General features: G+C 44.0%; 1 protein-coding gene across 1 annotated transcript in view; it reads right to left on the bottom strand.

Moving 5' to 3' along the window:
* SHCBP1L (SHC binding and spindle associated 1 like) overlaps positions 1 to 18,468 on the bottom strand; it is a 67,521-nt gene that overhangs the window by 27,130 nt on the left and 21,923 nt on the right. Inside the window, exons 4-6 of the mRNA XM_077825010.1 lie at positions 16,337 to 16,423; positions 15,465 to 15,683; positions 12,128 to 12,233 (exon numbers count right to left, since the gene is read on the bottom strand). Of these exons, the coding sequence (XP_077681136.1) occupies positions 12,128 to 12,233; positions 15,465 to 15,683; positions 16,337 to 16,423 (412 nt within the window). The remainder of the gene's footprint in view (positions 1 to 12,127; positions 12,234 to 15,464; positions 15,684 to 16,336; positions 16,424 to 18,468) is intronic.

Here is an 18,468-nt window from a genome sequence, read left to right on the forward strand (position 1 = left end):
CGAGAGCAGTTTAGGTTGGACATTAGGAAAAACTTTCTGTCAGAGTGGTTAAGCAGTGGAATAAATTGCCTAGGGAGGTTGTGGAATCTCCATCATTGGGGATTTTTAAGAGTAGGTTGGACAAACACCTGTTAGGGCTGGTCTAGATAACCTCTCAAGATCTCTTCCAGTTCTATGATTCTGTAGTCCAATATTGCTGAAATGGGTGTAAAGAGAGACAGATTGTGCTACAATGCCTGAAGAGAAAACTTCTACTTATAAAGCTAAGTCAGTCTAGTTGAGAGTTTCCTGCTTTGGAGCAGCATGTTCTGTAAGTTGAACAGTTTTTTTCATTGGACATCATCCAGCTAACATCCAGGCTATCAAATGCAACAAAGCTGGGTCCCGGACCCCAGTGCGGGATCTGACTGTTCTGTGAGACCATGTCAGTCAAAGCAGGTAAGATGATCAGGGACTTTACTGAGAAATTCATCACAGCCCAATACAAGAATTGCCAGACCCAGAATGGGCCAGGCTATATCAGTCATCAGTCCTGCATCTTGCCTCAGTTTCCTCAGAACCCTCAGTATCATCTGAATCAGCAGAAAAGCATACATCAGTGCTGGTGTCCAGGGGATACTATATTACATACATTCTAATACCGTAGTATCCAAGCACCTTCCAGCAGTGCATTAAACGACATGGCTAACATCTGTTGCATGTTTGTTCTCTTCCCCTCTCCTCGGGAGAGAAGTGTGTGCAGTGCAATGTATTGTTAGGGTTTTTTGTTTTGTTTTTTTAATATATATATACACACGGTGGTCTGTATTTCTGTTAGAGAAGGGCAAGGTCAAAGAAATGCACCTTGCATTTGGAGCAGAACATGATGAGGTCTGTGAAACATCTGTCAGAGAGTCTGGGCTATGACCACCTCTGGAACTAAATGTCTGACACTTGTTCAGGTCCATAGTAAACAGGTCTATTCCTGGGAATCCCGACTTGTGAAAGATGTTCTTTAGGACTGAATCTTTGACAAACCACTCATGGTTGTCTGAAAAGTGCCTGCTTGGTTGGTCTGCAAAGGTATTCCAAAGGCCAAGAAGATGTAGAGCCACTAGTGGGATTTGATTCAGAAAGCACCAACTTCAAAGCTGCCTAGTTTCTTGGTGAAACAGATGAGCTTGTCCCCCTTTGGTCTGAAGGCGTAATGACTAACTGTGGTGTTGTCTATCGGCACTTGGTCATAGATTCCTGGAGTAATAGTGCAAATGCCTTTCATACCAGACAAAGTGGGTGAGGTTATATCTTTTATTGGATCAACTTCTGTTGCTGAGAAAGACAAGCTTTCGAGCTCTACACAGAGCTCTACTTCAGGTCTGGAAAACGTACTCTGAGTGTCACAGCTAAATACAAAGTGGAACAGATTGTTTAGCATAAGTAGTTCATACATATTTCAAGGGACCATTCAAGGTGAACAACCCTGCAGTGATGGGGGGAAAGGAAAGGCAGGAGGGAAAGTCAGCAGGGGGGATAATAAGCTGTAGCTCACAAAAGCTTATGCTCAAATAAATTTGTTAGTCTCTAAGGTGCCACAAGTCCTCCTTTTCTTTTTGTGTATACAGACTAATATGGCTGCTACTCTGAAACCATAAATCCAGTGTGTCTACTCAATCCATGATTTTTAGTGCCTTGCAAAGTCATAAATTTAAGCTCTCAAGCTCATCTTTTGAAAGTGTGGTGCGGGTTTCCTTTGAGGATGAGGACAGATAGGTCAGATATAGAGTGATCATTTTGTGCAAAGCATTTAAACCACAGGTGATATGGTGTTTTGTCTTTTTATCATTTTCCTGTGTACGTTCATTTGAGAGCATAGTGATTGTCTGACTTCACCCACATATTTTTTGTTGGGACATTTAGTGCATTGGATGAGGTACATGTTGTGATGGGCATGTGTAGGACCCATGGATCTTGAAAGGTGTGGGAGGCGTTGATCACGGTAGCAGTGGAGATATGTCTGCAGGTTTTGCATCTGTTGTGACAGGGTCTGGTGCCACTTTGAATTGGTATGTTCTAGTCCATGGGGAGTTCACTTCTGATGATGAGCTTAGAGAGATTGGGGGGGTTGTTTGAAGGACAGAAGAGGACTTTTAGGAAAGATATCTTTCAGGATGGGGTCCCCATCACATATGGATTGTGGTTGTTTTGATGGTACCTCTGTGTGGGTTCCAGTGTTGGGTGTTAGGTGACAATTACAGCTGTGTGGTTTGAGGAGGGTTTATTTCTGTATTGAAGCACATTCTCTCAGGGTATTTGAGTGCCTGTTCCATGAAGTGATCTACTTCTCTGGTGGAGTGTTCTTGTTTGGTGAAAGCAGTACTGAGTGAATTGAGGTGTATACCCGGACTCTCGGAGCATATTCTGTGGTATCCGAGTGCCTGGCTGCAGATAACAGATTTCTTGGTGTGTTTGGGGTGGTTACTCGATCTATGAAGCGAGGTATGGTGATCCGTGGGTTTCTCATATATTAGTTGACTGTAGGGTTCCATTGTTGAAGCTAATCGAGGTGCCCAGGAAGTTGATGCTAGTGTGGGAGTGTTTCAGAGAGAGTTTAAGGGATAGGTGGTGGTCTTTGAAGTTGTGGTGGAAATCTATGAGGGAGTTTAAGTTGTTGTCCAGGTGATGAAAACATTGATGTATCTCAGGTATATCATTAGTTTTTGGTGCATGCATGCCAGACAGAAGCCTTTGAGCTTTAGGATGTTTATGTAGAGACAAGCTTCTTGAGAGGGCCATAGGTCCCAAGTTTAAAGGTGCTCTAGGAGGCCTCCCTAAGTGGAGGAGTCTGGTCAACAGTCTTCGAATGTAGAAGAGCAGAAGGAAAGGTTACTCACCTTGTGCAGTAACTGGAGTTCTTTGAGATGTGTGTCCCTGTGGGTGCTCCACTTTAGGTGGTGGTGCGTCCCGGCACAGTTGATCAGAGATTTATGGTCTCGCACATGCGCAGTTTGTGTTTCACGGTGCCGTTGCTGCCACATGTGGCGCACGTACGACCCGAGCCCTCCAGTTCTGTCTCTACTGCAGTCTTAACTGCAAACTCCGAAGTACAGGGGAGGTGGGTGGGTAGTGGAGCACCCACAGGGACACACCTTGAATAACTACAGTTACTGCACAAGTTAAGTAACCTTTCCTCCTTCTTTGAGTACTGTCCCTGTGGATGTTCCATTTTAGGCGACTGTAAAGCAGTGCTCTTCTAAGGGCTGCGGGGACTTCAGGTTTGTTTGAGTCATTGAGGAAAGTACTGTGAGGCCCACTATGGCATCAGCCCTGGAGTCCTGTGTGACTGCATAGTGCTTTGCGAATGTGTGGACGGAGGCCCAAGTGGCCGCCTTACAGATCTCTAGTATTGGAACATTATTAAGAAACGCTACTCAGGTTAAAATGGACCTAGTAGAATGTGCTCTAATGTGCTCCGGTGGTTCTGTATTCCGGATATGGTAATATGTTTGAATACATGTGGAAATCCATTTGGATAATCTCGGAGTGAATATAAAGTCTCCTTTCAAGCGCTCGGTAATAAAGATGAAAAGTCTAGGGGATTTGCTGAAAGGTTTGGTTCTTTCAAGGTAGAACGCTAGCACCCTTCTAATGTCTAGAGCATGTAGGGCAGCTTCTGTTGGAGTACCATGAGGCTTAGAGTACCAGGTTGGTAGGTGAATAGATTTGGTTCATGTGAAATACTGAAGTTACTTTCCGTAAGAATTTAGGGTATAAGCGTAGCGTGAAGAATGTTGTGTATGGAGGATCTGCCATGAGCGCCCCAATCTCGCTTATCCTTCTGGCCGAGGTAATGGTGACTAGGAAGGCTACTTTCATCAATAAGTGGAGTAATGAGCAGGTAGCTAATGATTCGAACGGTGGTCTGGTGAGGCATTTCAGTACCAGGTTGAGGTCCCATGTTGGTGTAGGTCATTGAACGTCTGGGTAAACATTTATGAAATCCTTGAAGAAGCGTTTTGTAGTTGGGTGTACGAATGTCAAAGTTCAATGTCTCGGTGGAATGTTGAAATGGCCGCAAGATGGACTCTGATGGAGCTCATTGTTAAGCCAGTGCTTTTCAGCTCCAATAGGTATTCTAAGATGAATGGTAGTGGTGCTGAATCACTTGTCAAGTGTCTTCCTTGACACCAGGCGGAAAACATCTTCCATTTTTGAAGGTAGATATTTCTTGTAGTCAGTTTCCTGCTGTTTAATAACACGTGATTAACTTGTTCCGAGCAGGTTATTTTGTCATGGTGGAACCATTCAGGAGCCATGCCTGTAGGTGGAGTATCTCCAGGTTCGGGTGGAGAGTGCAACCATTGTGTAGAGTCAGCAGATCCAGCTGGCAAGGGAGAGCTCGCAGGGTGCATATTGCCATGCGTAACAGGTAAGGAAGCATACCATGCCTGTCTGGGCCATGTCAGGAATATAAGGATAACCTTGGCCCTGTCTGCTTGTATCTTGATTATCACGTGTGATATCACTGGTATCTGTGAAAATGCATACGTGAGTTGTGCCTCCCATTTGATGAGGAAGGCGTCCCCTAATGACCATAGTCCCAGTCCTGCTCTTGAGCAGAACATCGCACATTTGCAATTTGTCGGGGATGTGAACAGATAGATAGTGGGAGTGCCCCACCATTTGAAGATTGAACTCAGGACCTCTCTGTTCATCTCCCATTTGTGATCCTGAGAGAAGTACCTGCTGATCATGTCTGTTGTTGCATTCCAACAGCCTGGAAAGTAACATGCTGAGATGTTTATGTTGTGTTGTATGCACCGATTCCAAAGTCTCATGGCTTCTGTGCACGGAGAATGTGAGTGAGCTCCTCCTTGCTTGTTGATGTAGAACATGTCTGCAGGCATTGCGGACTGCTCATAGCTCTTGCAAATTGATGTACACTTAAGTCTCTCCCGGAGACCATTTGCCCTGTATTGTGTGTTGACACATGTGAGCACCCCAGCATATCAGTGTGGCATCTGTGGTGATCGGGTTCCTGTTGGAAAGGGATACCCATACAGACATTTTGTGGATTTGTTCCCCATTGTAATGAGTTCAGGACATTTCGTGGAACTTTGAGCCGTTCGTGTAGGTTGTTTTTGCTTGGTATGTATACCGTGCATAACCAACCTTGTAGGCATCGCATATGTAGTCTTGCATGTCATAGCGTGAACGTCATGGCCTCCATGTGTCCTAGTAATTGTAGGACAGCGCGAGCCCAAACTTGTGGACTGACTTGTACCTCTGAGATGAGGCTCCTGAATCTGGTAAGGGGTAATAACACCTTGGCTTTTATGGCACTGAGCTGTGCCCCAATAAAGTCTAGTTGTTGTACCAGGTTTATGGTTGATTTCCATTCGTTTATTTGTAGAACGAGCTCCCGGAATAGTGTGATAGTGGACTGGACTGCGTCCATTGCCTTGTAGAGTTGGGCCTTTGATAAAGCAATCATCCAGGCATGGGAAAATCATTATTCCCTGTTTGCGTAGACATGCCACTACCACTGCTAGAGTTTTGGAAAAGACTCTTGGTGTCATGGATAGGCCGAATGGTAGTACTCTGTATTGCAAGCGTTGTCATCCTGCCGTGAATTGCAGAAATTTCCTGTGAGCAGGATGAATGGTGATATGGAAATAAGCATCTTGGAGATCAAGGGTTGAAAACCAGTCCCCCTGTTGCAGTGCTGGAAGTATCATACCCAATGTGACCATCTTGAACTTTTGGGATCTGACGAACTTGTTGAGCTTCCGCAGATCCAGGATTGGTCTCCGTTCCCCGCTCTTCTTCTGGGTCAGGAAGTAATGGGAGTAGAATCCCTTCCCTCTGAATTGTAGTGGTACTTGTCCCACGGCACCTAGTTGTAGAAGATGACTGATTTCTTGTCATAGTAAGTGTTCGTGAGAAGGGTCCCTGAAGGGGGTAGGGAAGGTGGGCGGCAAGTAAAGGGGATAATGTATCCCGACTTGATAACTTCTAGCACCCATTGGTCTGATGTTATGGTGACCCAGATGTAGTAAAAGGGCCGGAGTCAATGGCCAAAAATTGGGGATGGGTCAGGCGTGAATGCTGTTTCATGAGGGAGGTTGTTCAAACTCTCGACTAACTTTTCAAAATTGCAGTTTTGGAGGTGCTGACTGAGAAGTCGGCACCTGAGACTGAGGTGTTCACCGATGTTGTGATCGTTGACACTGGCATTGGTTATCGTATGGTCACTGTTGTTGCCTGTTGTTTAAGGAGTCTCTAGGTCTCTGATATGGTTGGTATCTCCTTCTCTTTGCAGTGGGGTGTAAATCCCCAAAGTGCGGCCCATGGCCCAAGAGTCCTTCACTGAATGAAGGACCTTGTCCATCTTCTGAGAGAAGAGGTATTCCTGGTCAAAAGGTAAGTCCTCTACTTTTGTCTGGAGTTCTTTTGCTATTCCTGAGGCCTGAAACCATGAGGCTCAGTGCTGTGGCCATTGTTCAGGCTGCCATGTCTGCTGTGTCCAATGCCACCTGAAGGGCTGTTCTGGATATGAGCTGGCCCTCAGTGACAACGGCCTGGAATTGTGTTTGATTTTCCTCTGGGAGCTCAGATATGAACTGGGCAAGTTTCCCATAGTTGTTGTAGTCATATTTGGCCAATAGTGCTGAATAATTGGCCATTTGAAACTGAAGGGTGCAGAAGGAATATACTTTGTGTCCGAACAAGTCAAGTCATTTGTGTTTTGTCATGGGGTGTAATCTTGAATTGTGGCTGTTTGTTATGGTGATTTACTGCCTTGACAACTAGGGAGTTGGGAAGCGGGTGCGCAAATAGAAAGTTTGTCCCCTTGAATGGTACGTAATATTTTCTATCCGCTCTTTTGTAGGTGGGCGGAATAGAAGCAGGTGTCTGCCAGACTGTCTCCACAGGATCCAAGATGGGCTCGTTGATGGGAAGGGCAATTTTGGAAGTAGATGCGGGTTGCAGTATTTGTACCAGCTTGTGCTGGTTTGTCTTTACCTCCTCTAGCGGGATGTCTTGGCTTTGTGCGACTCTCTTGAACAGCTCTTGAAACTGTTTAAAGTCATCTGCTGAGGCTGGCAGTGGGGGCATAATCGCCTCATATGGGGAAGAAGATGAATTTTATACATATGATGTGTCATGGTCTGTGCCCGTTTCTGTGTCCTCTTTCCCTTCATTTGTCTCCAAGGGTTGTGGTATGGGAGATGCTGGGTTAGAGCACAGTTAGCGTCTCTGCACTGTGGACAGTCCAAAATGCTGACCCCTTTTTGAGCTCCATGGTTCCGAATGAGCCCATTGCATTGGGAAAGCCATAGGAGGGTCATTTGGTGTCTTGGACCCATGGCTCCACGTTGGTCGGTGGCGCTTAGGTGAGGAGTGACGTGGAGATGGGGGGGTACTGTCCCTGCATCTCCTCATCACCATCACTGGGGAACCATGCCATGTCTTGTGGACTGTGATCTCCTCTGGAGCCTGCGTGGGAGTCCTTGGCACGGAGTATCAGTAAATGTGGTGCCGATGAGATTTCTAAGTTTCTCTGGTGCAGCGGAGACTATGTCGGTGCTGATTTCTGAGAAGTCGTTGGTGCCGTGGGTGCTTTCCCTTTCGTTGATGGAGTCACTGCTGACCGGTGTTTGGCCGCTGCCGATTTTGTGGTGTCTACCAGTGCTGACTGAGTTGTCAGTGCTGGGGGTGGAGGCATGGTGCCTGAGACACTCAGTGCTGAATCCCGTACCAGTGAGCTTGGTGCCGTGGAGGAGGCATGTTTTCGTCGGTGCCTCAACTCTGTTTCTTTTGCTCTAACCTCGGGGGTGCAGGAAGTGCCTGGAGCGTCATAGGTGCTCACCTGAGAATAAGATGGCATCGGGGGGTAGCGACCTTGCAGGAGACCACCTCTGTTTTCGCGGACCTCTCTGAGTTTGTTTTTGGTTTTTGGTTTTTTTAGAGGGTATATCTCCTTTTCCATCTTGAGGAGGGCCCGGAGAGGATGTTTGCTTGTCCTCCTCAGGCTGAAGGGACTTCTCCATCAAGATCATTTTAAGCCAGACATCCCTGTCCCATCAAGCTCTGGCTTTTGGGTTGCTGCGGTGGGGCATTTCTGGGAAATATGCCCCTCACCCAGGCAGCGTACGCATAAAGAGTGTCCGTCTGAAACAAGCATGGCATCGCAGCAGGAGTCACATAGTTTGAAGCCTGGAAACCCCAGCATTTTAACTAGGGGTGGTTGACTATCAGTGGTTTGAGCGTTGGCCTGCTAAACCCAGGGTTGTGAGTTCAATCCCTGAGGGGGCCATTTAGGGATCTGGGGCAAAAATTGGGGATTGGTCCTGCTTTGAGCAGGGGGTTGTACAAGATGATCTCCTGAGGTCCCTTCCAACTCTGATATTCTATGATTCTATGACTAACAAGAAAAAAACATTTTTTAACACTAACTCTCTCTCTCTCTCTAACAACTTATCTAAATATTTATCTAAAAGCTATTTCTTAATGGTTTTAGGGAGAACTGCTAACACTGCCCCTTTTCTCCGTCTTCAGCCGAGAACGGTTGAGAAGGAACTAGAGGGCTTGGGTAATGCGCGCGCTACACACGGCACCAACAGTACTGCAACGTGCGACCTGCGCGGACACTGCTACCATAAATCTCTGATCGACGGTGCTGGGACGCACCACCACCTAAAGTGGAGTACCCACAAGGACACTGCTCAAAGAAGAAAAGGGTATTCTGTCGTACATCTGAAGGTCTTTCCACCAATTTAATGAAGTGAGGATTTCTTGCAGGACCATGACCATGAAGTTCATGCAGTGTCTACTGGGTGTCCAATATGGCTACAGCTAATTGGAAATTTTCCAACCACATGTTTTTCCTTCCAAAAATGCCAATTCATCAAAAGCAAATATTTTGCAGAAACATGTAAAAATAAACATATGTTCTAAGACAATACAGGCACAGTTTTGATGGAAACTTGCCTGGTTTTCTGCAAACTCACCTACCCGCTTTAGAGTCAGGATCCACAACTTCACAGCAACCCTGTTATATGGACTGCCTAAGGGCCACAGGTCCCAGGGCTTCCAGACTCCCCCTTAGCATGGGGAGCCAGCTGACCCAGGATCCTGGAAGCTCAAGCTCTTTCCAGCTGAGGCTCTCAGGTCTAGGCTCCCAAGTCAACAGCAGGGAACTTGGAAACCCTGAGAACTTCCCTCCATGCCTTTTTCCCCAAATATTTGAGGTACTTATATGCCTTCCCCCATTATAGCAGTATATCAGCACCTCACCATTTTTAATGCATTTACCCTCACAACACCCTGTGATGTAGGGAAAGACTGTCATCCCCATTTTACAGATGGGCAGCTGAAGCACAGAAAGACTAAGTGGGGAAGACCATAAGGAGCAGGACACAGAAAATGATATATCCAGAGGGCACTAGATAAAGAGCTGCAAGACATCCCATCCTGGCCACAGCCAGGTGGCAATTCCTGCAAAGCAGGCAAAAAGGAACAAAAAATCTTACATCTGGAACAGCTGATCAGGCAGCAACACACCTCTGAGGTCTCACTGCGACAATAAGCAAATGTATCTCCACGCAAATCTGAATCTTAGAGGCAGTTTATCGCTTCTCTGAGAATAGTCTCCATTGACCACAGACAAGTGGGTAAGAGAGGTAGTGCAGTTAATCCCTGAAAAAAAGGGCCCCATCCCATCACTTCTTCATCCAATCCCCCATCTCGGGCAATCTCATCAAATGTGAACTGATGCTAAATGAAACCTCACGTAGACATCCCAGCAACAGAAAAGTAGCCCTCAAAAGATTCTTAGGCTATATGCAATAGGCTATTCATCATCCAAAAGCTTACAGGAGGGTCAGAGCATTCCTGGACCTAAAATGACTCAAAAGGATGAAGAGAATGAGCTTCTGCATGCAAACCCTTGCTGTGATGGTAACATCCCTGTCCCAAAGGGGCTTCCTCACCTCAGCTGACCTAGCAGCTACATGCACCTATATGTCCTCATATGTCTGTGCCACCGCTGCCTACTCAGCTTTGTTTATGACACAGGCCATCCCTGTACAAAACTCCACCATTCAGCCTCTCTTCTGCCCTCAGGGTCTTTAACAAGGTACTGGTAATGGTCATAGCCAGACTTCAATCTCAGGGCATTCACCTGTATCCTTTCCTGGACAACATTTTAATCAGAGCTCCAACTAGAGCAGCAAACCAACCTGCCACATTTTGGATACTGCAGTTGCTTCAAGCACATAGTTTTGTGATAAACACCAAAAAAAACTTCCACAAGGATAGCTGTGGGAGTGGACATAGACATTACTGAGGCAAAAATCTACCCATCACTGGACAGATTCCAAAAAATTCAGAACCTTACATCTATACTAAAGAACACAAGGCCATCCATACCTCAGTGTCTCCAACTACTGGCCTTTTGGTTTTGTGTATATAAGTCACCCCATGGGCAAGATACCATTTCATGTGTCTCCAGGTGTTTCTCCTCCAAGTTTGGACCCATTCCCTGGAACATATACAGGATCAGGTACTGGTCCCAAGCCAGGTATTGGATTCCCTCAGATAGTGGGCAATCCCAAAGAATGTTTGCAAGGGTCTTTTCATATGCCTTTTAGACCCACAGGTGCTCAACATATGTCCACTCAGGGGGACGGGAGCATACCTGGGATACACAACAGCACAAGGCACCTGGAACTCCATAGAAGGGAATCAAAGCATCAGACGCCTGGAGGCTCAGAGCTGTCAAGCTCACCCTACGAAGGTTCCAGAGAGAAAGGGGTCTGAGCAGGTCTGTCGTCTTTTACTTACTGAAGGCGAGGCTAGAGAAGCTTTGCCTACCTCCAGAAACCCATGAAGATCCTGAGAAGTATTCTTTTCCCCTGAATGAACAAGAAGCATTTTTTTTAAATAACTTCCACTGTAATTCTTTCCTAATTCTCCAGGGGCACAGGAAGCTTACTCAGATATGCAACTTCTTTTACTGCTGTTATCCCGAACTTCAAAGAGTTTTAGACCACTGAATGGTATCTTACTCAGTTCAGTCCTAGAGTGGTGTCCACACCTGGAGGTGAGGCCAAGTATATCTGTTAGCTACCACGAAACAAAAGGAGGCAGTGTGGAAAGGCCAAGACAGACAGATCCAAGGGATAAATATCTCATTAAGGCAGAATTTCTGGATGAACAAAAACCAGGGGAGAAAGTGGGAATGAGTGGGACAAAGAACCATCTGATAGGAAGAGAATTAAATGAAGCCAGGCTGCAAGAACTTGGGGTGGTAAGACTGGATAAAGCACCAAGAGTCACTTTCACAGGTAGAAGGCTTCTAGCTAATTCAAACACACATGAAGTTCCCTTCTGTGGAGATAGAGCGTCTAGCTTCATGACCTTTTTCTATGGCTGTGGTGTCCACTGGTCCCTAGAGCAATAAGTAATAATGGACACCTCATCTCCAAAACACCCAGAACAGTCTCTAACGGATGAGCCTATGACAGCCTATCACTAACTGGTGTGAGATACCCTTTTCTAGGACTATTGCTGGCCATGGCAAAGTGGAACTACTGCCCTCCAAGCCAGAAAAGAGACATCCCCATGAACACCCTGCTGCACATCTAAGTCTGTCAGTTCCTCTAATGAGCTCTATGGTTATATGTCTGCTGGAGGGAGAAGGAGAAAGAAAATGTGGAAGTGTGGGGGAAGGAATGCCAGCAAGCCACAGTAGCCAAGGTTTTCCCCAAGTGATCTGCAGAGGAATGACAACAGGTTGTTTCTGCAAAGAGAGGCAAAATAAACACCGCTTGTTGTGCAGTTACTAGTCTTACGTAGTTTTGACAACAAAGTTTCTCACCAGCGAGCTACCTTTTTGAATGGGTGTCCATTTCAAACTAATGGACTGCCTATTAGAACTTTATATTCTTTCTCATCCCACAGACTGAGAGGATTCTATGCGACCACTTCAGTTAGATCAGAAAGTAAAAATTCAGAGGTCACTTCTGAATAACTATCTCCTTCAAGACAGTTATGTACTAATAGCCCCTAGATCATTTGGCCTTGGTTTTGTTTAGCACATTTAGTCCTTCTGACTCACATAAAACATAATCGAAGTCTTCCTCACCATTTCTGCTGTCATTGTTTTAGCTACAATATGAGTTACAGCTTTCCCATCATCTCTGTTTCCTCTCCTACGCCTCAATATCCTTGGGGTCAGAGGTCCATAAGCTCTGTAATTTAGACCAAATCTATGTACTACAATTAGTTTTAGACAAAGCATTTCTGACAGTATATAAAATAGTTTGACTTTAAGAAGTTTTAAGCTGAATTGATTAGATTTTACCAGATACATGCATTTAAATAGCATCTTCATCTATGACAAACATACCAGATAACTCCAGCGTCACAAAACTTTCACAGTGTTAAATGCAAGATATGTAAAAGCAGCACAAATTTGTTTAGACAAGTCACTTACTACTTAGCTGCCATCTCCAGAATCCTATAAATTAATATATTTCATGCATTTGGTTTTACGGTCCTGGGCTTTGACCCATCTTTGAAAACAAATATGGAATTCTATTTAAACACTGTTCCCAGTATAATCCATTCACAAAGATTGTCTGATCAGTACAGGTAGGCCAAAAAATATTTTAAAGCCATTTTCAAAAAGCATCTTCTAGCCTAGATCAACAGTTTGACTCCATCTTTTGTTAAAACATAATTCCTTTATTATACCAATCCCCAATGAAATGTTCAAATAGAGTGTCCAAACAAAAACCTACCAAAATAACCCAGACACATTTCTTAAAATGTAGGCACATCTTAAAGTGTGATTATGGTTAGAAAAGGGATTCTTCCAATTACCTATGCTTTATATTTTTTCCTCCCTCAATATAATAAACCACTTCTGTTTTACAAAGCAAAGAGAAATTAAATCTACAAGAGATGCAGGGCAGGGAGGAGGATTAGAAGGCATTGGAGGTGAGGGGGAGGCAGGACAGAAACAGAAGAGGACAGGGATAGGCTTGGTGGGGGAAGGGAAGAAAAGCAGGAGCAAAAGTATCTGGAGCCACTAGACCATGCTCCCCAGCAGAACCTGGAACTAAACCCATTATTCCCATGTCTCAACATTACTTTGCTATCTAGTAAATCACTGTGAAACCCACTGAAAGTATGTGTCTCCAATCCCCATCTCATGGCAGTCCCATCAGAAGATAAACAACCTTCTATTGCTATCAGCTACGTTAGCTCAAGTGGTAGAGAGCTGTGCCGTGAACCAAAAGATCCCAAATATGCTGTTGGCCTATATGGGGGGTAAATCTGTTCCTACATAATGGATTTATATTTTTTATTTTATTTAAGTTTAAAAAAAAGACTTACTACATAAGACATTAAACTAACAGTAATGTTGCAAAGTCAAGAACTCAGAAGTTAGAAAATGTTAAGTTTTCCTGTGCAGCCTTAATTCAGCCTCCTTGTGCATGTTATGAGAGAGTTTAATTATGTGTTCATGTATATTTTTTCCCTACAGAACTCCTGCCTCATTAAGCTCACAGGACAAACTATGCTGTGGGAATGAATCAAGGTTGTATACTGAATGAGACTATTGTAGGACTGCTGCCTCATTTTGTTCCAGAAGTTGGAAGATGTTTAGTGAATGAGGCAGAGAACTACAGGAAGAAAAAGATGATCTTATCACTAGGGCAGCTGAATAACATTATGGAAATTGAATTCTATCCCTGACTCTGCCACAGAGTTCCTATGTGATGCTAGGTATGGGTCACTTAAAGAAAACTTTTCACAGGTAGTCACTAATTGTGCATTCCTCATTTTCTAGGTACCTGGCTTGAGACACATGTGGGTTCATTTGCGTTAAGTGCTGAGCACACATAACTGCAACTGAAGTCTATATGTTGAAAGTACAGTGCCCATTAAGTGCTATAAAATGCTAAGTACTCTAAAAACCAAGCTTCAGGCTTCTCAGATTCAGCACCCAAAATTAACTGGTTTCAGAGTAGCAGCCGTGTTAGTCTGTATTCACGAAAGCTTATGCTTAAATAAATTTGTAAGTCTCTAAGATGCCACAAATACTCCTTTTCTTTTTTCAAAATTAACTGACACTTCTAACAATTTTGAACTTAACCTTTGTACCTCAGTGCTCTATCTGGAAACTGGGGATATCATCATCTCGCCTCTCAGGGGGTATTAAAGATTAATTCATTAATATTCATAAAGAACTAAGATCTCAATGAGAAAAACAGAAAACAACATGAGCAAATTAATAATTCTGTTCAAATCCTACACTGAGTACAGTGTGCAGTAAATAATTATGAGGATAGAAAGAAACAGTGAACCATCTATCCTGTGCAATGAATGAGGCAGGGATCCCCTGGGGGGAAAAAGTAATAACATAATTAAAGACTGTCATAGAGCATATGCACACCAGGGCCTGAATTAAGGTTGCCTCTGGGCAAACCTAACTGGCATTTACCAATTTTTGAATGCTTGACTTTCAACCTTCTTTTAACGTAGGATTTTTTAATATAATATGGATTTATAGTACACATTTTTATACAGTGAAATACTGCAGTTCAGACAGCGTCTGGATAAGAACTGAAGTATGCTGATAAACTAAAGAAAAATCGAAGGACAGATTTTTCTAAATTTAGTGATTTAATAGTTCCACTGGAGAGTAAGTAGCAATCAGTTGGTTACCTTAATGTAATAATCCCACTAGGGAGGATATCACAGTCTCAACCACTGGCAGGAAGCTTTTAAATTCATAGTTTATAATTAATTACAGTGCTAATTAACTTCTATTAACATTTAGAAAGGACAAGCAAGAAATTACGATGTTTAGAATGGATTTTGTTGTAGGGCCTCAAGTATGAACTAGTAAGTATAGAACAGTGGTTCTCAAACTATGGGGCGCATCTGGGAATGAATCAAGGGAGGCGTGAGCTGTGTGCCTTTTTTTTTTTTTTTTTTTAAATTTAAGAGTTCCAGCTATCAGCCCTGGATGGTTGGGGCTTGGGCAGAAGGGCCACGCACAACCAGGAGGTGAGGGGATAAAGAGGACAGCCAAAGGCCCGCCATCCTAGGGCTCTCCCCCCACACCCCAATCCCTCACCAGGATGTAGCCTGGGCTTTCCTCCCCCGACCCCCACCAATCCTTCACCTGGAGGTGGCGGCAGGGCTCCCACTGTCAGCCCTGGGACACCAGCAGCGCAGAAGTAAGGGTGGCAATGGGGAGCTAAGTCTGCTGTGAAAAGTGACATTGACAAATACCATTTTTCACATTGCCACCCTTATTTCTGCACTGCTGCAGGCACAATGCTGCCTTCAGAGCTGGGCGCCTGGCCAGAGGCATATGTACTTGTGTGTCGGGGCCGTAAATGACTACAGCCACACAGAAAGGGACTTAATCAAATAAGTTTGAGAACCACTGCTATAGAGGTTACCTGAGGCGAAGGTCCTCCCATATTTTCAGCAATCCACATAGCATTACTAATTCATAGTATTTTTTCCAACATTCAACAGCTTCTTCTGCTGTAGGTTCTTCTTTAATATTACTTTGGTACTGAATCAATTCCAAATGCATGTTTTTATACTTCTCCAGATTTTTTCTAAAACGTTGACCAATTGGAGCAGGAATAGTTCCATTCTCAATATCACACCCACTGTGAAAATAAAAAAAAATTATACTTCTGTCATAGGGCGTACAAGCCCCATACTGGCAAGGAGGGTGTTAATGAAGGACTCTGGACCCAACTGGCCCCGCGTCACTACACCTGTAGCAGATCTCAGGTATGGAGAGGGGAGTTAAAAGAAGTCCCAGCTCTGTGCAGGGCTGACCAGGAAGGAAAGCAGAGCTCTGCTTCTTCATTGCTGAGGAAAGCCTGGTTTCAGCCAAGAGTCAGATGCAGCTTGCTGTCTGGATGAACCTCCCAAAGGATGAGATGACCAGGCCAAGGAAGACTGACCTAAAGGCCTGGCCGCATGAAGACAGGCTCTAAACAGAAGGGCAGGATCCTGCTGAAGATTCCTTGGATGACTGTGTTTGAGTTCATAGCATTCCTTTATTTATTTATTTATTTATTACTTTAATCCCCTAGAAGGGGTAGGACTCAAGTGTTCCTTACCTGGAAGGCTAAAGCATCAATGCAGCAGACCCTGTGAGAGGTGGCAACTGACCTTTGGAGACCCCATGACAAGGTGAAAAGTGCTCCAATGGACCATGAGGAGAGCCCTCACAGCTTCTTTTAACAAAAACAAAAAACAAAAAAAACCACACACACAAAAACCTCACTCTTTTTTGGCGTAATATACTTACAGTTTAATTCTCTCTTCTATCAGTGCTGCATAGGTCTCACAACTTTCATCTTCATCCCAATCCCTCCAAAGGAAGTCATAGAAAAACCTAAAAGATATATTGACATTACAGGCGGTCCCCAGTATACATCAGGGTTGCATTCCTGAATAGGGCAATGGATACTGAAACTACGGATATCGGGGAATTTAATTTTTCCCCACAAGAAATAATGGGTCACCCCGCTCCAGCCCTGCCCTGCCTCTTCCCGCCCAGTTCTGCCCTCTCCTCCGAGCGTGTCCAGTCCTTGCTCCTCCTCCTCCCTCCCAGCACCTCCTGAGCACCAGAGGACACACCCAAAGAAATGCCCTGCAAAATGTGAAGTGGATATGTGGATCGGGACCAGTGTGAATCTGAACATGTTCCCCATTGGTGAGCAACGGATACAAGAAACAACTGATAAGGGGGAAACGTATACCGGGGAACCCCTGTATTATACTGCCACCACATTTGCTCTTTCGTGAGAAGCAGGGGAAAAAAAGCTTCCATATGTTGTTTTGGCAATCAACCTCGTAACTTTCTATCGTAGTGATCTCAAGTTGTGAAGAACATTTTCACTTCATAAAAAGCTGCAACACCACAAATCTTATTTCCCCACAAGAAAAATCTGCTTAATTTCTGCATTTTGATTTCTTTCTTCACCTCACCCAGCAGCCTTAGGTAAAATCTCAACAGCGCTTCTGTAAGTTCATCCATATGGCTGTTTATGGCTGTCGCTGTCCAAAAGATAAAATTTAGTTACCTACCCTTCATTTTTCCTTCTCTGTAATGGGCACCTACTGCTCCATAATCTGTTATAACTAGGTTATTCTTCCTCATCTTCCAAGCCTGAAGACTAAAAAAATAAACTCCACTAGCTTCACAATGTAGTGCTGGCAATTAGAGCTGATAAGAGAAGTGGTTGCCTCTCTCTAACTCCCCAATCAACTACTCATGCTAAGACAACAAATTATTAATTTTGATTAGAACACAGGGAAATGGAAGAGACCACTTACAGCAAAGAAAGATCCTAAAATAAGGGGATCACAAGATTTCTCCATCTCTCTCTGCAGGAATATTCCATAAAGAGAAAAAAGGAAGAACTGAGACATTTCCCCTCCAACTGGAAATTAATGCAAATTAAGTGACAACCTGGGAAAGATCTCGCAGAGCACCAGATGCCCACTTAAGAGAAGGAAAAGTTACATGTAGGTAAGTAAATTTAACCTTTCTTCATCATGGGCACCTGGTACTCAGTAATCCGTTACAACTGGGAAGTAGCCAGTAAAACTTATCTACATAAACAGGAGTGAAACTTGAAACATCAAGAGTGAACCACAAGGAAAAAACAGCTGCTTGAGGATAAGTTTATTTTGTTTGTTTTACTTTTCTTCTGCCTTCCCTCAGCATGTGAAGGGTTTTAATGAAAGAAAGCTAAGAGAGAGCTTGCAGGACCTTTTGTTCAAAAGCTATGTCGAAGACATAACATCTGTTTTAAAACGATAAAGGAATGCACTGAAGTCCACATAGCTATACTACAAAATTACTTAAACAAAGCATAATGCTATTCTGCCCAGAAAATGGACATATGTCTGAACTTTTACAGGAGGAGGAGGAGGATCTTTTAAGAACAAACTGTAGGCCTGACAAACTCCTTAATTTATCCATCTAGGAATACTGGCTATGATGCTTTTGTTGCAACCTTTCTTAGGTCATCCATCTAATATTAACATTGCATCTGATTTTCTTCAAGAATTAGCTTTATGTAAACAGAATTTGAATATCTCAACATCTAAAAGCAAGTAACTGACTTTTAGTGGTGGAATACAAGGAAAGCAAATAGATTAGTTCAAGTGGAAACGAACATTTCAGGGGACACAATTCTGGTGCAGGTCTGAGAATCATTTCATCTGCAAAAAAACTGCATAGAAAGATTCCAGATGGATAAAGCCCCCCAAACTTTAGACTAGATGACCCTTGCAGTCCCGTCTAACCCTATGGTTCCATCTATCAACTAACTCTCCTGGCCAATGTAACTGCGAACAGGTAAAATGTTTTAATAAGTATGGAGAAAACTCCCCCATGTGTTTAGGAAAAATTAGATCATCTGAAGCTAT

This window comes from Eretmochelys imbricata, chromosome 8 (assembly GCF_965152235.1).
Source record: "Eretmochelys imbricata isolate rEreImb1 chromosome 8, rEreImb1.hap1, whole genome shotgun sequence".
Classification (NCBI taxonomy): Eukaryota; Metazoa; Chordata; order Testudines; family Cheloniidae; genus Eretmochelys; species Eretmochelys imbricata.